At 37.1% G+C, this 22,083-nt stretch overlaps 1 protein-coding gene across 5 annotated transcripts in view; it reads right to left on the bottom strand.

Annotated features, from left to right (window-relative positions):
* Positions 1–10,614: 10,614 nt before the first annotated feature.
* The window catches only part of SNX13 (sorting nexin 13), a 67,236-nt gene continuing 55,767 nt past the window's right edge, over positions 10,615–22,083 (bottom strand). For 2 of the 5 annotated variants that reach the window (XM_040590526.1, XM_040590525.1), the window contains exons 21-26: positions 21,601–21,762; positions 20,307–20,378; positions 17,765–17,910; positions 15,928–15,996; positions 14,689–14,801; positions 10,615–14,191 (exon numbers count right to left, since the gene is read on the bottom strand). In XM_040590526.1, coding sequence (XP_040446460.1) covers positions 13,944–14,191; positions 14,689–14,801; positions 15,928–15,996; positions 17,765–17,910; positions 20,307–20,378; positions 21,601–21,762 — 810 coding nt within the window. In that variant the 3' untranslated portion in view covers positions 10,615–13,943. Of the gene's footprint in view, positions 14,192–14,688; positions 14,802–15,927; positions 15,997–17,764; positions 17,911–20,306; positions 20,379–21,600; positions 21,763–22,083 lie in introns of those variants that run through there. The other 3 variants (XM_040590527.1, XR_005827400.1, XR_005827401.1) reach the window with 3 other exon arrangements.

Raw genomic sequence — 22,083 nt, 5'->3', positions numbered from 1 at the left:
GGGAGAGGGGAGAGGGGAGAGGGGGCATCTGAGGGCTATACTCAATATAGCAGCTTTTACTGCAGGAAAGGGAGAAGACATTTTTAAGTGGTCTTACTTTTGAGCCAAGTGCCCTAATATTTGTTTTTTTATTACAGAATTTCTCTGCACTTAGAAAAACAAAAGTTCACCAGGACACAAAAGCATCTTAGGAAGTTCAATCCAGTCTGCTCTCACCAGTGCTGAGGCAAATGTACTTCCCCAGTGTGTACTTCCCTTCCAAGCTTCACTCCTACTTTGCGTATCTGTGACAATTTAGGCAGCAGCATCCTTCAGCAGAGAGCATGGAAGTGAAATTCAGCAGCCTTCACAGATTAACTCGCACATGCTGGAGTTTTTACCTGACATTTTTGTTATCAGCAATATGCATACAAGTAAAAATACTTGCCATATCAGCCCTGTGATATCTTTTTGAAAGGGTAGGAGGGTTCAATGTAAGGGTTAAACTGAACATGGAAAAGTGAGGCAAGGGAGAGGGAAGACTGCCAGCAAGTCAGAAGTCTTCTACAACATTTTATACAATACTTTCACTTTCTGAGTTTGGCTGGAAATCTGTCATAACAGAGCACTAGCGTCCCAACATTTGTGACTCAAAATAGTGGCAATCAGCACAAAACATAAGTAAATGCAGGCAAACAAACCAAAAAATAGCCAACCTCATAATTCTATTATTCCATACCTGCAAGTCCAGGAGAGAAGAAAAAGAATATATGGAATTTCAAAACATATATTGATTTACATTTCAGCTTCCAATTTCACTGGCATAATGTTGCCAAATATCAGGGACTACATGGAAAACAAAAGTCAGCAAAATTAAGCTTTGTCACTTAGTAGATGGATCTCATGTATCACAGCAGGGAAACTAGGAATGCAATGCGTGAGCAGATCCAGGTCTCCTACCAGCTGCACCTCTTTGTGGACTCTTTGCTCCACATTTGCTTGAAGAAACTTTCTGCTGTACACAGAAAGTAGGTCTAAAAGGAGTATAAAGTAGTACAGCTGGGACAGTTTATTGGGTGTGTGTGGGTGTGTGTGTGTCTACTGCAAATCAAACTGAGTATGCAGAATTTTAAAAAATATCATATGCCAAAACTTGACAAACAGGACTTTTCAGACTTTGTTATGGGACCTCTCTGCAGCTTAATTTTTCCTGTTACAATCACTGCTTCTACATGTTCTGGGGGGCTAAAAAGAACATGTACTCTGAAAACAGCTACAGCAGGAAAGCAGAAAATGATAACAGCCTAAGTTAAAAATATGGTCTTTGTGACAGCACTCTGGAGAAGTAAGGTTGTGCTTGCCAAGGCCAGAGGAAAAAGCAAGCTACGATAACCTATATGATGATAGCCTTGACACGCATTAAGTTTCAAGCTTCAAGCAATAACCGGCTGTGACAAGAGTGACTTTTCTAAAAATTCCTCTTTAGTCATCATGTGCAAGTGGAGACTTACTAAAAATCAAAACCTTAAGACTGAAAGATTGTTTCTTCTCAAATATCCATCCTACATCCATGAAATACATGCAGAACAAGGGTAACATTTTAGTAGATGTCTGTTCCCTTGCCCACCAGGAGCTTTTACAGATACATGGAGGCAAGGGACTGATAGAGGACAACAGAGAATGACCTGCTGAAACTGAGTACAATACCCGACTACTCTTCATACAAACAAGGCAATTATTTTGGGGCTGGTAAAATATGAATCTCTAGTGCTTCCTTATACAGTCCCTGCTAGCTGGCAGGGCTGACAGCTCAGCCACATCCAGGTTTTTACCCTTTCCACCTTTAAGATTGTGTGTCTGATGCCTGCTCTGCCAAAACCATCTGCAACCACAGATGTGCTGACCAAAACTGCTTCTAAACTAAATTTTTTTCAATTTTTTTTCCCATAAAGCCACCAAATAAAGAAAAAGAAAATATCTTCATGCAGCTCCTCAGTTTAGGACCCATCTTCAGAAATGTGTTTTCAATCTAACTATTCAAAGACAACTGTTAACATATTCACTCTCTGGAACAACTTACGGAGAGGAAAAGGAGCTGTATCGTTTAACACAGGGGATGTACTACTATACAGGGTTTTTCCCAAATCCCCCCAACTTGCTAACAGCAGTCATATTCTTGCAACAATAACAGCAAACTAGCAATTGTGACAATGAGTTCTGTAAAACAATGAGCTTACTGGGATGGAAGTATCCTGAGCTAACAGGTTACAGTGGTAGTCAGAGCTGGTAACTTAGATTAGCTTCTGTAGAGCAAATTAACATCCTACTTGGATGCACCATCATATACAAACACTTTAATATTTAGAAATTCATAGAGCTGACAGAAGATAAGAAACATTTGCTCAGGGACAACAGGGCTGAGCAATCTTCTTTCCTGACCTGGAACACTGACTTCTACAATGGGAAGCTCTGGAGATAACTCTGGCTTCTGTATCTTGAAAATTCATCATCTTTCAGTCTGTTAATTTTGCCAGACAGCCATGCATCTTATTTTTGAAGATGGCTGTTCTAGAGAGGAAGGATTAAGCTATCGTAGCCTGAAAACCAAGAAACTAAATTTGCTACTTCTCTGAACGTCACTTTGGGACTGCCTTAAACTTTTCTGGGGCACGAGGGTGGGATGCTGGATTTCTCCAGCCCTGCTGCTTTTCGTGTGCTTGCACATGGGAGGAAAGGAGAATGCAGCCCTTACACGTGACACACTCACAGTACAACTGCCAGGCGGCCTACCCTTCTGCAAATACCATTAGGAACTTTCCTGTTCAAAAAAACAAACTTGAATCAACATTAGCATCATAATTATTGCAAAGCTGCTGAATGGGCCACTGTTCCTTAAGGTCCATTTTAATCCCAAAACAACATAGTGAGGATGGGAAAGACTTTTTAAAGCTATTTGAAATATGTATACTCCATTTCAGGTCCGGGGAATCAAATTACCAGCCTGTAAGGGAGATAAGGCAGCGAGGGAGCGCCAAGACCCTGGGCGGCTGCGGGACTTGGTAATTTGCTCAGCTCAGTCGTCGGACTGAGCAAAGACCCCGGTAGCACCAGCTGGAACGTGTGCACTGCAGCTCCGGACAGCTGGGAGGAGAAAAAGCCAGTCACAAATTAAATTAAGAGGTGTAATATGGTGTGAGAAGAAAAACAAATTGAGATTGTGAAAACAGGTGCCAACTGACATTTACTCAATACTCAGTCACACTTCCCTTTCTCTATGTAATTAGCAGCTAAGCTGAATTAGGATAGATTTCATGCTTCTGTGACCTTCTAGAACCCCCCTACGGGAAAAGAAAAACACCTGTAGCTAGAAGGTTTTTTTCCAAGAGGGTAAAAGTGCCTAGCTACTGTGGAGCTGGGTCATCCAGGCTGATACACTAAGGGAAACACATATGTCTGTGTTGCATGACCGCAATGAGATTAATTTTCTTTTTGATTTTTTTCTTTTTTTTTTAATTAGTCTAACAAGTAGCACTAAATGCAGGGCTTTAAAGTAGCAGCAGGCTGGCAAACTAATGTATTTTGTTATCTGCATTATTCAAGGCTGTCTTAATAGTTGTTGTGCAGAGAATAAGCTGAAACCCGTGGGGCACTATCCTGGAGTCCCAGGGAAGCAACGAAGTAAAATGCAACAGCTCCAGTCGTTCCCCACAGAGCCTTGTACAGTCTCTGGGCAGGACTGTGATGGTGTATCGGCTCCATTCAGGGCTCCCTGAAGGAGAAGGTTCAGCTGGGAGGGTGCAGGCCATCACCCTGACACCACCACACCTGAACACCATGCCTCCACAGGAGCTATAAGCTGGTCACGCCACATGGTGGTAAGCAAAACCCTTCTTCCACTGCCTGGGCAGCCTCCCCTGTTCAAGTGTGGATGCTCCCATAGCACAGGCTTGGCACTGACCAGGCCCACTCCCAGCTGGAGGGCTCACTGGAGGCTCCTCAAGGCCTCCCCTGTTCGGTGCAGGCTCCACACAACCAGGTCTTCCTCCGAACCTCTCTCCTAGTAGGGAAGGTACTGCAGGTTTTCAGCAAATCAACCTGCAGACATCACCGGTCATTCATCTTGATCTGATTTGAGGTCCTTGACTCAAAAATCCCCTTCTAGTAGAATAACATTATGTAGAAGATCTGCCAGGTCTAACTGCTGAATCCTGAAAACCCCTGTAAACCCTCAGCCCCAGTAATTTCAGAAAAACCTCCTTGGAAACAAAAGGATCAACAGGTCCTTTAAGCAGGGTCTGCGGCCACAGAACAACTTTCAAAGCAGCAATTCCCTCTTTCCCAAAAGCACCAGAAATACCAAACAGACTATGTTGGTGGACCTTACCATCAGCTGTGTAAGGATACACCCATCCTGCACTATGCTTGTCTGCAGCAAATATTCAGCCCTGTCCTGTGGGGCTCAGAAATACACTCACTGCAGCCCCCCTCAAACCTAACGACGAAACGCCAACCACCCCCAGACACGCTGCAATCCACAGACTCCAAGTGCTTTGGGAGAAAATACGTCAAGCTACACCTTCCACTCATTTTTAGGCTCACTGACTTTCATGTGATAACATGAGGGCTTGGGACTCTCTTAAAAGACAGCAGCATTGAATTAACATTGTTTTGCCTCAGAACTCCCCACAGCTGAACAGATGATGGCAAGCGCGTACCGTAAGACCACTTGATGAAAATGTCAGGGGCCTTAGAAATAGTTCACATTCTCTGGCCTTCAGTTTCATGATCATTATCATAATAAAATGTTTTTGCTTATTCCTTGCACACCTGCTGTGTGTCAGTTTCCCCCACCACAGCTCCGTTAAGGCATGCACTGCTCATACTGACATATACAATCACTTTCTTTATACCAAGCAGATCTTGGGCCCTATTTGCTCATCACACGCTGATAAAAACCACAGCACATAAAACGCTTTGTAAAGAGAGAGGAATGTAGACCGGCAACGTGGTTCAGTTAGATTAAATGAGAACAGAGGTCTGGAACTTGCTGTCATGAAGTTTTGGATCAAAATTCATAAGTATTTCCAAAGTATTTGCTTTCATCTCATATGACCAACTATTCTTATGAAATGTCAGCAGCAAATCAAGCCAAGAGAAAAGCTCCCTGCATTCTGAAGCCATAAACCATAACCAAAACACCCTGCACAGAGCGGGAAGGATGGATGGATGGAAGGAAGGGGTCTATATCCAAGAACTCCGCTACCTGACTTCTTTTTAACCTCTATGATTCAAGGGGAAACTACATCTGGAGTTTCAGCTCCTCTATCCCACTTCTTCCTAATTGTACTCAGTAACTTCATTGCTGGTCCATGAGTACCTCGTCACATGCGTCATTCAACCCTCCACACGTGGACTACACTCTACAATCTCCTTCAAAATAGATTTGCCTTTATAAGCATACTATCCTGGTTGTGCTTGTAACAAACCGATCTGAAGAATAAAGAACGGTTAAATAGTGACCATATAATTGAAACAGAGCAAGTTTTACATAGCGTTTTATATGGTTTAAATGTATTTGGAACTATTTAAATTTTTTGTAAGTTTAGTTAGTTTAACAAAAAACATCTCGCATAAATTCCTACACTTAGTAAATAGCTGCTGCAGCAAAACCTACTAAGCAAAAACAAGACTAGAAAAGTCTGTTTTACTTCAAACAATTTTATCATAAAAAAGTCAATAGAAGAATTTTTTAAAACTTGATGTTACATCTCAGGCCATTATCCTTGCAAGATTTTCTTCTTAGGTCTTGTGAACTGAAATGACCTAAAAGATGCAGCAGGCTGTTAGTGTTAAGCAATGGAATTTATCTTACTTGTGGAATCGTTAATAGTAAAGAGAAGATTAATTTAAATGAAATTATTCCACACCCATAAAAGACAGGCCCTGAAACAGAAGTCCTAAACGTGGTTTCTTTCTCAATTAATTTATGGAACTGCCACTATGCAAAAGGCAAAAAGCACACATGGTCAAATCAGGCACAAGGACAGCAACTCATGAATGCAGCGTTTGCACTACCACCTTGTAATCCGACTCTGTTAGCCAAGATTTCACTCTGTCTCCTTCCCTGCATTTACAATGAAAAAGCATTCTTTACCAGTGCAGCTATTCCCATGCTCTGAACATCTGTAATTCCCACAACGTGCAATAATTTGCCCCCATCTCTACAGACACAGCCCCTCTACCCTTAAGCTAGTCCAGTGCTGCTTGAGCAATGCATGGATCTGTGACACCACTCACCATAAAGGTGTTCACATCGTCCGTATTTCAAGACCAACTTAATGGAAAATATTCAAAGTAGCTGAAAATATCCCATGTCACTGGAAAAGACACGCAAATGTATCTCAGTCTTTGGGGTTTGGTGGTTTTTTTTGTTTGTTTGTTTGTTTTGGTTTTGGGTTTTTTTTGTTTTGGTTTTTGTTGGTTTTTTTTTTTTTTTCCCCACTTCTGATGTGAGGGATTATTAAAAATATAAAAATACTATAAATTAGATTTAAACACCTCAAGAAAACAATCAACCAAAATTTTTTTCAAAACAGGCATTGCTATATTTTATTTTAAATGAAAAGAATTAGAAGTATTATTATTTCCCCATATTAAATTTCAGAATTGTAAAGTTCCTCAAAAGATGGACAGAAGGATGTTTGTGCTTAATATTAGCCTTCGAAACATACACACATATAACCTGGTATTATCAAAAGTTGTAATGAGTATATATTTCAGATTTCCTTGTTTTAGGTTTCCTTAGAAGGAGGAAAATGAGATTTGCTGAATAATAAAAAAACCCAATCAGATAAAAAGCTTACCTTACCTCTGGCAATTCCTAGTGGTGGTACTTCAACCTTTTTTAACAATAAGACAAATATTTTCTAGCTGATCTGAATGGTCAATGGATATTTAACTAATTTTTGATGTGATCAACAAAAGCAATTTGCAGACTATGCAGTTTATTTGGATAGTAATTCTCTCAATCTATGATAAAACCTAGAAATAGTTTATGGGAAAGGAAACAAGTATTCCTTGTGAAGTAGTATGTCTCTGATATAAAATGCTTAATGCAACACAGATGTATACATTATTAGAGGTGCACAAAAAATTTAATAGAACAGTAAAGAAACTGCCCTTTACGCTGAGAAAGTTCAATTATTTACAGTCTGACTTGTGTGAGCAGTGTAAAAGCCTGAAGTGTTGGGGTGGGAAGGAAGGTTGGTGGATTTTTTTATATAAATTTCCAAAATAATTCTGAAGTTGAGGGGTATTTCTGACCCATCTCAATTTTTCTTCTGCATTGCTTTCTTTTCATTTTATTCAAGTTTCTAAGCTAATGGAAACAGAGAGAATATTGTGCTTGTACAAAGTTTTACTGTTCGTTTTCTGAAGAAACGGGTTAACGGACTCGTTATGAAAGCACATCTCAGTTCAGTAAATGATCACTTGACTTGGCATAAAATAAATCATCAGTAGGATAGTTTTCAATTAAAATAATTTTTAAAATTAAAAAAGTAGCCCTTTATGGATTCTTATTAATTCTAGTCCATGATACTACAGGAAAAGTATTACCGTGGCCACAAAAGTGCACGATTTTACTAACTGCATTGATGAAAATCAGGTGAAGGATTTCTTCTCAACAGAGACAGCTGAAGCTGCGACTGTCATTTTATTGAGACATGAATTAACACTCCGGTTTCCTTAACTATGGACTTAGTAATGATCTCGCACACAGAATATAACCCAACCACATTTTCATACACCATGTAGAGTGAAGGGTGTAACTACTGCCTTATCTCTTTGCAGAGAAGACATCACCAGAACAGAGAATGCAGAACTTTCTCTATCCCATCTTAGCCAGAAAAATATTGATCAATGTTTTCCTGTCCAGTATGCACCTGCGCTCTAGCCCATACAAGCTAGCGATGATAACCTGCTGCGATCTCTATGCAATTGATTCTTTGTCACAATAAATTGAGCCTTTGCCACAATAAAAACCCTTGTCATATCAAGTACCGTTAACACCAAAAAAGTAACTTAATAAATCAAATGACTGCTAAGTAATTCTGTTTATGTATTCTTTCTTCAATAAACTTCCACTTTATTTGGAAAGAATATTACTTAATATCCGCTACAGCACCATCCATGATTTTACTCCTGTCCCCAATATTCCCAAGCTGACGACACCTACATGAACAGCTGTCTATGGAATATTACCATGCTTCTTATGGCTTAAGAAGACACATCTTATAAAGACTACAATATTCTTGGTAATACAAAAAGAAAGAAAAAAAAAAAAAGTCAGATGGATCCGATAGCAAGTGAAATAGCACAAATGTTTATACATGGCATCGCTTGGAATCGCTCAGGTACTTCAGCAAATTTTCACTGGTGACAGCCCGTATCTTTGTTCTAAAGATTCCTTGTCAGTAACACTTTTGCAGGCTGCATTTATCTTATTAGCAGAACAGTTAGGCTGTAACACATTCAGACATTTAGCACAACTGTTAACCGCAAGCCTCAGGAGCACTTAGAACCTACATATAAGAAAAATGCCCTGGGTTTCTGATGTATGATACACAGGAGAACCTTGGGACCATGTTTCCTTTACACAGCACTGCAGAAAGTCGACAAAATTGGTGGATTTCCAACTGCATGATGTCCCAGTTTCACTTTTGCACTGATACGATTACCCAAGACAGCAGAATATTGAATGAAGCTCTTATCCTTTTCTCCACAAAATACCTCTTGTGGTTTTACATTAAGTATAAACAGGCCTTGTCTGTTTGCAAAAAATCATGTTAGGGATTACTGGGAAGCTAGTGATTTATATCAACACAGAGAACGTAAGTTAGAGCAAGTAAGATGTGAAACCAATTTTTTAAGCAGATTATAAAGGAATGTTTTATAAAGGAAAGGCCTTGAAAACGAAAGGAAAACATCATATTTGATAATCAAATTCTAACGGCAACTTCACACTGAAAAATAAGAAACCTGTACCTTGCTAACACGAGATGACTTCTGTGAAGAAAGTTTTGTACCTACCCTTGTACTCACTGGCTATCTTAAGAAATAATAATAAAAAAAAAAGAGTTTCTTTCAGGTTCTGGCTATGAAATTCTGACATGGAATAACCACCTAACTCTCAGAACCATCTTCCATATGTTTTAAATTAACGTGTTCCAAATTCTCACAATTTTATGAGAATCTCTTACCTAGAACTCCAGGTAAATTAGTAACAGAAGCTTCCACTTGTATCTCTCGAGTTAATTCAGAATTAGCATGATTCTAGACATCAAGCTAAGAAAATTCAGCACAAAGACTCAAAAGGCTACTCGGGACTTGATTTTAAAACTGTTACAGTAAAGAAAAGCAAGTCTGTTTCTGAAAGCTACATTCCTTCCTCATAATAAGTAGCTCTTGATTGTCAACAAACTCAACTTTAATCTCATTCTCCACTTAAACCCGATCTCAGAATTACTTATGTACTATTGCAATTCTAAAAGTCAAATAACAATTCCAGTTTGCCCTTGCTAAACCAGATTTGAAATAATTTAACTGACCCATGCAGATTATCCCAACATGCCATAGTAATTCAAAGAGACACAGCATGAGAAAGTTATTTGAGATATTTGAATAAATAAGTATTCATATTTCTCTGTGCATGGGGGGGGGGGGGGGGGGGGGACTGCAGTGGCGTACATGTTTCAAGTGTTTCATGAAAACAAAACTTAATTTATTTTGAAATATGTACAGTGAGCTCATTGTTTTCATGATATAACTTCCTTTCTTCCAGGAGTTAAGTAATGAAATTTGTAGTTAAATAAATCAATGCAGAGTGATGTTGATTACTGAACTTTACAAAAAAATTTGCAATCCTCACATGTTCACTAGACATCCAAACCAAAATAAACCAGATAATGTGATAGACTGAGTTAAATAAGCCACAGACACATATTACCCTCACATAGCAAATGGCAGATAGTTTTAAGACTTTTGAAAGAATTTTATAACTGAGTGCATTTCTTGCCAAGAAATTTTCTTAGGATAACAACTTCAACAAATAAGAACTTGCAGACAGCTAGTGAAATTCCTGAGATGTGTCTATATCCTGTAGGAAAGTAAGTTAGTGAAAGCAGTAAACACTTTATCCTGGGGTCAAAGAACTAACATCTCTGTAGCTCAGGACATCTTTTTGATGAATGTGAAACAGCTGGAATAAATATATCAAGGGTAACAATTGTGCTCCCATGGTAGATCCAGCTGCTGAAAAATAAACCCAGGGGAAAAGGCCAAAGAGGAAAAACCCACAACATAAAAGAACTCCTGCACCATACATTCCCACTGTTTCTGCATAAGTCCTTTTAAAACGGAGAACTCTGCAAATGCTGGTTGAAAATTAATGTAGAGATTAATTTGTTAAAAGCAAAACCAGTTTATAAAATGTTAAAAAAATAATCGAGGAATGATTGTTTTATTTAACAGCAATATTTTCATCTTTAGGGAAAATATTTTTTTCCCCAGACTTAAGGAACATTCATACCTGCTAGCAAGAAAGTTATTTAAAAAATAAACAGAGACTCATAATAATCCTGTTAATACTTTATTAGTGTAATTTTTTAGCTTTCTATTGGACAGAACATAAATGCAAACTCCAAAAAAATAAAATAAAATTCAGAGTCCTCTGCCATTCAGCAGAAGCGACCATGGCAGCCTGTTTCATGTTCATTCTTTGTTATGGAAACGAAAGGAGGGGGAAGGGAGGGAAAAAGCTCAATAGAACAATTAGGCACACAGCTGACACTTACTGTACAATGATATGCACAAGTAATTTATAACAGCTATATTCATGAGATGTGCTCTTCAGATTTCTCCCTTGTATTAGACGAGCTTTGCTCAGATGAGCAATTGTCATTGAGAACAAGGGAATTAAGAAAGGAGTAACAAATGAAGACTTTTAAAACAAGTCCTTAAATAAACTAACGCAACAACAGAATGCAAAATTGTTCAGCTGAGAAGACATTTTTAACCTAGACTTCAAAACATTAAAAAGTCATTTATTTTACAGTTATTCAAATACACATGCATTAAATGAAAATATTGCACAAAATTAAAATTTAGATTGTGGAATTCATATGTTTTTATTTTGGTACACATTCTGGTAGCACTTAAAATTTACTGTTTAGTTCTAGCAAACACCAGCAGCACAAGCTTGAGGATGAACCAAATGAAAAAGTCAATTGTTCATTTTTTCTTAAAAATAATTAAGGCTAAAACAAGTGCATTTGTTGACAATGGCACAATTTTCAGTGGCCAGTCACAGCACCCAAAGGCCAGAAGATACACCCAGACACTTAAGTGCTGTATATTAACATTCAGTTTTTGAAACTTTCCAGAATAGGCTGCATGGGTTGACAGGGCAAGTATTGTAAATCATCCAACAGGAAAACCATTTAAATAAAGATACATCCAAACTGTTTTTAACAAAAAGTATTCTTTTCTGATGATTCTTGCCAGCCAACAGGCACCACTGAATCAGGAAGCCACATTCTGTAACTAAATATATATACACATGCACACATATGTATATAAATGTGTGCATAGGTATATGTGTGTAATAAATTCATTAAGTAAAATGACTAATAAACACGGTGTATTATGTTCTGTTCACATTCCTAGAGATATTATTTCATTTTTGGACAGAAATGTACCAGATAATTAAAAAAACCCCAACACTCAAATTTGCACATGATCACTATTCTCTTGAAAATTTTCATGGTACCTACAGAGACTTAATAGGTTCCACAGATTTTACAAAAGAGTATTTGAACTTCCCATTTGCATACCGCATAACAAATTCAGTGATTTCAAAGACATAAAGTAGATTTTGTAGGATCAATGATATATTTGCTATATCGCCAAGAACAAATTGCCGAACCATCTTTCATCAGTCAGATGTCAGGCACGCCTGAGCACCCTGACATCAGAGGAAGATATGGTCATGTAAACAATAGGAGCTGGCTATGTTGATTACTTCACACAGAACTCAAGATTTTGTTAAATTCAACAGCACTTAATCATCACGCTTCTACAGGACCTGCAGAGAGGAAGAGGGAAGGGTTCTTACATTTTACCAACTTGTCTTCATAGGGATTATAAAAGAAAGGGATTTCATTTACAGTTTTTAGTTCTGCAACAAAGAAAAAAAAGTGCACTTGAGCCCATGCATACTGTATGAGAATGTTAACAGTACAATATGATCGTCATTAAGTAGTATGATAAAAGGCTACATTGCATTAATAGAGTCCATGAGAAAAAATGATCTATATAGAGGCTTCAGTCAATTTAACTAGGTCCTTTGAGAGCCTTCTATCTTTTCTTAGAACACTTTCATAAAAGGTCTGTGTTCCTCCCTCACTTAAAAGGATCATTTGTTCCCATTAAGACACAAATTGCTATGAGGATCCTTGATCCAATAGCTGTACCTTACCCTGTGTTTAGCATTCAGGAAAAAAATAAAACTCACCACAAACCAAACCCAAATCGGACTCTATAGGATTGCTTTATTTTCACCTGGACAGTGGTGCTCAAACAGTAGGGGACTAACAAAAAGGAAAACACAAACTGAGATATGCTGTGGCCAACCAGGATTATTCAGTTGTTACTTTATTTTTAATTAGACAGAAATTCTTCACTGAAACGAAACAGATGGATGTGGGGCCTTGATGTCAAATTTTTATTAAAATCTTACACTATGCAAAAAATAAAAAACTTATTTAAAAAAATATTGTAGTTTATCTCCTTTTTATTTTCATATATACACTGAGATGCGTTCAGAAATTTCCAAGTGTTCGCATATGACTAATGATATCTTTTACCTGTGAGGAACCAACTAATTCTAACATTTTCCCCTATGAGGCTTACACACTAAAAGGTAAGGAATCTTCCAATTAAGTAGGACATAGTCTTTTATACCAAAAAAAAGTTTCAGATTTTACTGGGGAGTTGTATGTAAACTGTGTCTTAGTGCAATTTCCTCATCTTCTTCTCATGATGTCTATCCTCTTTGAAACATGTACCCCCTTCCTTCTACAACTATCAACTTGACATATGTTCAAATACGCCAATTGAACTTAAATATGATGCCCCTTCTCCACTGAAGTTACATGCAAAATGTATGCCACACGCCGTAAGAGCAGAATATGGCCCTTAAAGCTACAGAATAACCAGAATAGAGGGTTTGTTCCTACTGCACCTCTGCCTTTAGTAAAACCCCCATTAGATCTAATATTAGTAGATTTTTCAAAACATGAAAGGTGATATGAATGTGGCATAGAAGCCACATTACCTCAACTTTTCTTTAATAAATGTACTTTTATGATAGGGCTATAACTATTTCTCCCCTCTCCTCTGAACGTGGTATTCCAGAGACTGCTTTTCCTGTTAGCTCAGTCTTTACAGGAATGTTAGAAGAGCCCTACAGAGCCTCAACAGTCATAACATAGAATGACTCCACCTGATTCTCACTCATTGCACTATCTCCCAGTGCCAAAACATCCTTTTCTTCCATTTTATCACCACAGTTGTGCTTTACTTGAACAGTCTGGCACTTTTCATTGCTGGCAAAACCATTGACTCAGGAACGGAACGAATCAGCATTCTTACATATTGAGCCAGTATTCTTCTCAATGTTGCATGAAGACGCACCAAATCATTTAAGACACACAAACCCTTTTGGTAGTGGTTGAATTACAAGTGAAGATGAGAAGATCCACAGGTCTTACAGATGCATTAATAATCTAATATGTGACACTACAAGACTGGTGCAGAAATAACAGCATGTGAGTTTGAAGCCCCAGAGAATCTGCCCAAGTAATTAGTCCTGGACAAACATACACCAGCTCAATAGGTTTCAAGTGTCACCTTTTCTGTAAGGAAGGCGCTTGAGTACAATGTAGTCTCTGCTTATACCTCTGCATCTGCTTTGACCGTGAATGCAGTTTGTTGAAGAGCTCATGGAACTTATTTTCCGGAAATAAGGTTTCTAGGAACCTCTCCAGAAACACATACACCATTCTCTTGTTCAGTTGAGTGTGCTGGAACATTTCAAAGACTCGAAGAATGCCTTTCCGAGTAGTCTCAGCACCTATGATGTGCTTCAGTTCATCTATAAAAATGAGAGTTACACAGAAGTTTAAGCTAAATTCTGCTTCTGTTAACAACAAACTTAAACTGAATATTAAGTCTTTCAAATTACATAGCCTGGAAAGTGAAGTAACAGAGCCTCTATTATCCACGGCATGACTAAACTAAAAGTTCTCTTACAGCAGAAGGATTTCTGAAAATTACTTCACTTTTACACTATGTATGCGGAAACATGTTATTTTACATGAAATCATGATGTAATGGAATACAGGTACTTCATGCACTAAACTTAAAATCCTCTAGTGAAACTAAATACTGACTTAGTTCTAAGAATTACAGTTGCAAAGTCACAGTATATGTGAAAGTGTTCAGTGCTTTAGTAATTAAAAACCTTTTTACTTTAACACAGTTTATACGTCGACATTTTTCAACATTTCAACTATCAACAAAAATACTGACATTAATTCCGGTAACAATTTATGGTAAGGATTATTAGGCTTCAATCCCAGGCTCACTTACCTGGCATTACCTCCAGTAATTTAGTCTTCCCTGCCACTCTTGTTCTCATTCTAATAGCTTTGTCCCTCTGTGGAACAGTCTCTGCTAAAATGCCATTGGGCCAAAACGCATCTCTGTAACAAAAGCAAATCTGTCAAAATACATTCACATTTTATCAAGTGAAAGGCTCTTTTTAATCCCTCAAAGCTAGCTCATAAAATAAATACAAGAAAGTCATTTGCATACAACCTAACACACTTCAAATATTAGAAAAGGGAAAAGGCAAAAAAAGAAATCACAAGCAAGAAGAACAATACACTCAACCTATTAAGTAGCTACCATATTCTTTTTTAGTACAAGAAGCAGATGAAACAAAATTTTAAGAAAATATTGCACAACAAAAGCATTAAAATGCCACATAGTTGTTACATAAAATATACCTAAGATTTTCTTCACCAGTCTATTGCCACTGAGAGACTACGCTTTCATCTATTAATTGCTTCATTAGATCTCTGACAGCAGTTAGCCTATCAACAAGCTAAAGCTGAGATGTAGTTTCAGTGTCACGTAAAGCCCAATGCAAAAGATATGCCTCTGCCTAAAAAGCTATTTTACATCTGTGAACGGCTTTTTTTTCTGAATAAGCAGCGCACATACTTGGTTTTATTAAAAAATAACAGAATGCCTGTAAAGTGTGACCCTTTGGCTAATATGTTATCCTACTTTAACGCTTTCACACCATTTAAAAAAAAAAAAAAAAAAAAAAGGCAGCAAGGTGGGTGGGTCTCACTCAACAGCACTGCAGAAGCTTTAAGACTTTCAGGAAATGTAATGACAGAGCTTTGATACTTTCAAATTCGGACTTCAGTTCTGTTCTGTCTGCCCACGTGTGAAACATACTAGCTTAGAGCTATGCGTTTTTTAGTAATAATTGTTTGCCTTTTAAGGCAAGGCATGCACATGCCTTCATCAAGGCAAACGACATTTCACCCAGTAATATGATGAAATTTATAACTATACCCATACTCTAGTTCTTCTAGACTGGTTAACAAAGAACTTCTTAAGGAACATGAGAACACTCAAAAATATTATTCTTCATGTGACAACTACTTTCTCTCACTTAACACATGTAAAAAGCAGTGTATGCTCCAACTGGAATTCTGTACAGTAATAAATTTCCTTACATAAAAAGAATAGGAGGGATACACAGATATCAGACGGCAAGTACTTCATGTTTTACACTTATGGTAAAAGACATACCTGAAGCGTTTCACTGCATCTGCTACTTGCTCAGGAGATGTCATCCAATCAACATGATCAACGATTTTTCTAAAATCAAAGCAACCGGTCTCTCATTTAATTTTTAGAGCAGAGAACACATAAGTATAGCGTTTTAAAGAACACTCTAGTGCAAAAACAAGTATTATTTCAACTTTCTCTAACTCTGTAAGTAGGTTCTATAAACCTGCAAACTAGGAAAGCAAATACTGATTCTCAAGATAAAAATCTAAGTTCACTGCTGACTCCTAAAGCTAAAACCTTTTTCTTTTTGAGTATATCTGCGATGACTAAGCAGGCTGGAAAACTGATGTTGCATCTCCCGTCAGCATTACATAAATTTTCTGCTTGTAGAGTGCTCCTTTTCATGGAGTACTACAAGTTCTGCTTCTGTAAGCAAAGAACCTATTTAAAATCTCAAATTACCATATTTATGTATACAGTTACCTCATAATCTTTACAGGAGATACAGACTGATCATCGACTTTGACCTTCATTCATCAACACATACACACAGCTCAATATCCAAATCTAGGATGTTTACAGAAATGATTACATATCTATGTATCACCATAATCCCATGATTATTTCCCTAAACATAATTTGGTTTCTAAGAAATAGAAAAACACTATTTTGCTGCAGAATGCCACTAAGCCCCAAGAACCTGCTAAGACAAGATATGACTGCTGAACCAGAGGAAGCTGTGAGTATCTGGAATAGCTTCAAATGCAGAAGCAAAATAGTCCTATACACATCTTTGCAGTAAGAGAGCAGTAGCCTGTGCACAAACTCAGCTAGTTATATTACAATCTGAAAATAGCAAAAAGTATTCAGAGTTGTTCAACAGGGCAACATGTTTTTGGAAGCACGAGTCTCATGATAATTGTCACCTGGTCGTGAGGCATTATTTGAAAAATACCCAGTGCTATTATTACTACATGGTTGTATCAGTACTGGTACAATGACTGATAAACTAACAGTGACGATGAAAACATCACAGATACACTTGTGAAGAGTAAAAAGTAATGATATAGCGAGGAATGTCCTAGAAAAGTAATAGGAAACTACTCACCTGCCAGAAATTAAATTTTAGATTCATGGCACTAATCCAAAGCAACAATTTAATGCCAACCCTGTTTCTAGAAAATTTTTGTTCTGTATTTTTATTTACATTTCAGAGACAGATTATTAGAAAGCCTGGAAACTGTAGATTTCTAAGATGAGGGCAAGAATCGCTACTTATTTAGCACTACTAATTTGCTTTGCACTTGCATGAAAAATGGTACATGTGATTTACAGAGAATGGGGGGGGGGGGGGGGGGCAGAACAGACCTGTAACAGTCCTTCTCCCTCCCCTGCCCCACCTTTTGACGTGAGAGAGCAAAAAATTAACACAGCAACTCAGTACAGTTCACATAATTTGATTGTGCCAGTGTATCATTCCATTTGTGGCATCACAGATGTAAACAAATCGTACAAATAGTAATAAATAGTATTAATAACAAAGCATAGTGTAAAACACAGGGCAAAAAGCATACACAACATCAGTATTGTTACATTCACAGAAATGTGAACCCTTGTTGATATGCAAAAGTGGTTTTGAAAATTCTCTGGCATGTAAGAGTTACTGGAATTTGTCTTTCAGCAACGTTTCGTGTTTATATCCATTTTACACCACATTTGTACTTGGTTTATTGATCCTCTTCAAAGTGGAATGCATGCAGATCTAAACCACAATGATTTAGGAAATACCAAAAAGGATTTATAGACAGTTTCATAATCTCACTCACACGATCGCTCTATATAAGAAAAGCAGTACCTATTAATTGTGTCACCATATGTTGCTCTAATAAGTTGCTGAAGCAGATTTTTTATATTTCTTCTTAACCACTGATTTCTTTCCTTTAAATCAAAGACTTCATCCATAAGGAGGAGCATTACTCTCAGCGGAATATTGTCATCCACCTGACCACCAAGTAAAAGTATAATCAGTAAACTTTTATTTCACTTCAAGAAAGCTACAGTTTTAGTATCTGCTTCACAGGTCAAATGCTTCAGTATAAGAACAATGACAGAAACAATTTGCTCTGTATTTTACTGAAATACGAAAACTTCCCTAATTCTTCTATGACATCACTAACAGCAAAGAAAGACTGAAAACTAAACTAGGCTTAAATCCACTGGATTTTTAAAATAAGACAAAAAGAAACTGTTACTTCGCCAAAGTCGAAAAAAGTTAATACAATCAAGTATGTCCTAAAGCGAGAGCTTGTCCCTGAACAATTTGGTAACTGCTTCCAGTAGCCTAACATGAAAATTCTGGAAGCAGCTTTTCTTTGGCATCTTTTTCTTATGGACACACCGTGCCAAATTCAGAACCTTGTAAGAAAAATGCCGCTTCACTGCAATGAACTGCCTTTTATTATGATACTGTTCTAATCTGTATGGCTATCAAGTGCTTTTATGCTTGTAGATTAAGAAAAGCATAATTTTATTATTTAATAGCAGATGTTACACAGACTGACTTACAAAAGCCAACTTTTACAGAAAACCTAAAAGAAAGGATTCAGCAACTACATAAAAGTTTTTAAAGATGGATGGTGTATACTCGCAGTAACCATCTACATTATTTCAAATATCAAAATCTGAGGGAGAGTTTACTGAATTCTATAGCATGAAAGTATTAGATTGTCATCTTAGTTGCTATTGATGTTTCTCTTGTAGAAACAACAGCAGCTTCTCAAGGCCTGCTTATAGGCCCAAATACAAGCCTATGTATTGTTAAGCTATTGCATAAGAAGACAGCATTTGGAGTTACAGTTGTATTGTACAAGAGACCACAACATTTATCTCAAGTACAACAAACTGATTTGATTTTTTGATTAATTAAAATCTTACTGTATCTTTAGCAAGATTTAAAGATTTAATGCACTTTTTAAAAAAAAAATAATAGGAGTTTTACATGCTAAGCATTCAGAGTTTTGTTTTGTATGTGAAATCTTACACAGCTCTACCTGAGAGAGTGGTAGTTTGCACTATATTGTTAATCCTAAACTAGAAGAAGTAGCAAGATCTCACAGCTAGGTGGACTACATAAATACATCTTTACAGGCAACTGGAACCCAGTCAGTGAGTTCATAATCCAGCCAGAAATTCTATAGATCCATGCCTCGCTTTTACAGTACTGCTTCTTCACGTAAAATTCCATTCAAACTGCCATACTTTTTGTTTGATTTAGTGGCTGTAAATTGTGAAAAATGCATCTTAAAAGAGCAGTTGAGAGATGAAAGCTTTTAAAACATTTGAAATCTGCCTTTCAGAAACACTTGGTACGTTAACTTAGAAGCTATGAAGAATTGTAGGTTCTATTCATTTTGCAGAAGATCAAGGAAACACCTGCAGAGAAGCTGCTCATAAACTCGAATGATATTATTTTGTTTTTTGCCTGTACAAAACAGAAGCCTCAGAAGTATCAAAGATTTTGTAATTACAAACTTAGAGATATAGTCTTATACAGCGAAAAATAATGGGGAAAAAGAAAACACAGAACAACTCAAGGCTATGTTGTCTAAGCAAAAATACATCTACCAAGCCATCATAGCAGTTATGCACAGGAAGACAAACTGGAATGCTTTCATGTGACCAAAAAACCCGAAACATGAAGGACAGAACAGGTGCAGATTTACAACCATAGCAAATCGCATATAATCACTAGTAATCTTATGGCCTTTCTGTCCTACTCTAGAGATAAAAGGTTTTTGCCAATTGTTTTCACATGTATCATCAAAACAATAGCAACATACCATAGCTTATGATAACCTCAAGAGATTTAAACTTCATTTTCAAGTTTCTATCGTTACTACTTCATACATTTTAGGTACCCACATGCTAAAATTTTATTCTTTCGGAACATATTCTGAAGGTTTTTTTCTACAACAATACAGAAAACACTACCGATCCATATAACAAATGCTCCTGAAAAGGTCACATATCAGAAATCAGAATCCATAAAATGCAAACTAAAATGATGCTAACAATCTGGTGCTATACTATCTTTGAACAGACAAAAATTGGAGGGAGGAGGGCAAAAAAAATCCAAATCCAACCCCAAACCCCCACCCCCAAAACAAAGAAGCAGTAGCATGTACATTCTGAGTTATTCCGTTGTTGTGCAAACCATTTTAGTACTAACAAATATGTTACTTTTAGATGGACGTATATTTTTCTTTTTAAAAGGTTAAGAACTGTAAGTGCCTGGTGTAATATCAGAAAACAATAAATACACAGTTTAACAAAGAATAAGCAAGTCATTAATTTGGTTTTAGAGGAGTCAATTTTTAAAGTACAGATGTCAGACTCACATTGTCATCAATTGGTGCTGCAACACGACAATGGTCAGGATCTGAATAGGTCTTCTGGATCAAAGGAGGCACCTACAATGAAAAAAGCTATTGTTTGTGAAGGAAAAAATACTTTTGAATACCAATAAATCAGATAGTTTTCATATCTATTTGGTTATGAAAATAAAACCTGACATTTGGTCAAAAGTCAGTTGCATACTACCACAGATAAATACACAGTACTCCTTTCATCTTCCAATAAATCAGACCTGTAGGTATTCTATAGCTATCAAAAAGTTATCAATAGCTTTAAGACAATCGACATATTTTCAAGTGCCTAATGCTTCAACTGAAAAACACCTACAAGTTCACAGGAGACTGGTATTTTGTCTCATGTTTCCTCTTGATCTTAAGTCCTGCCTAGTCACAGACTTCCCAGTGAGTGTAACTGCATATCATATAGTTAGTCACACACTAGGGAAGTTACCAGCAATGAGGAAATCCAGAGCTAGTCACTTTATCTCACAAGTAATGAAAAAACAACCACAGAAAAGAAACATACACACATACACACACACTATCCCAGATTTATTATTCCCTTTCATGGTTTAAGAGTTAATTCATCTCGATTGCTACTCTACATCTGCCACATGTAACTCTTCTGGTAACACAAACGGAACAATCCCTGATCACAGACCTTGTAGCTACACACAGAAAGAAGAGGGCAAGAGAAAGGAAGGTAAGATGGACATGTTAGGAAGATTACTACTTTCATTAAGATCTCTAGATAGTATGCGATGTTACCATTCCCCACATCTAACGTATTAAATATTAGGAATATTAAGGAATGAGGAAAGATGGCAGGAAAGACAGAAAGAAAATTTAATTAAAAACAGATTTCAGCAAGGAATAAGCAGAAAAGAGGCTATCTTCTTATTTTAAGTTTGAGAAGAATTTTTTTTTTTTCTGGTGAAAGCAGCAGATGCAGCAAACTAGCTTTATGAGAATGGTTGGTAAAAAAAATGAGAAAATCAGTGACTTATACTCTTCTCAAGTGGCTGAGCAGAATTAAGTGAAGAACGACCACTGTAACAGTCTGTAGTTGCCACATGAAAATGTGTTACTTAATAGCAAAAAGAACTCCACATATGTAGCATAATGACTGCTGCACCTTATTAAAAGGGTGTAGGAATAAAACAGATTGCTTTCCTGTCTGATGACTTGACTCTTCATTATAGTATACAATGTAAGTTTACATGAGTCGATAGCTAATCTCCAATTATTAGTATGTATTAACTATCAAGTATTTTCTTACCTTGAAAAATGATTGCTTTAAGTCTTGTCCCAATCTCTCTGACATTTTACCCATGTTGTCTGACATTTTAGTCATTCCCTCTGCCAGGCTGTCAGGGAGAGACTTGACTGCATTTGATACATTTCTCATAGAGTTACGCAGTGGGTTTACAAATGTGTCCATCTGAAGGGGAAGACGTTTAACCAGAATTGTACAGTTTATGAGGACACCAGTAGTTAATACACTATGAGAAGTATCACACTGTACCAGAGAACAGTAACGTACTCAAATTGCTTAACTTCATTGCAGAATGCAGAATAATGTGCTAACTTCACTTTCATTTATATTTCTCATTCCTACAGCCCTACTGTAGCTATTTACATCTTTCAGCAGATCTTTTTCCCGAGTCATTTCCATGTCCCATCCCTCAGCTATTCTTAGCTTGAATTTATTTTCCTTTTCTTATCCATTCAATGCCATTTTTCCCTTCCAAGCTTCCTACTT

This window comes from Falco naumanni, chromosome 4 (genome assembly GCF_017639655.2).
Source record: "Falco naumanni isolate bFalNau1 chromosome 4, bFalNau1.pat, whole genome shotgun sequence".
NCBI lineage: Eukaryota > Metazoa > Chordata > Aves > Falconiformes > Falconidae > Falco > Falco naumanni.
This window is presented reverse-complemented; position numbering and strand designations above follow the sequence as displayed.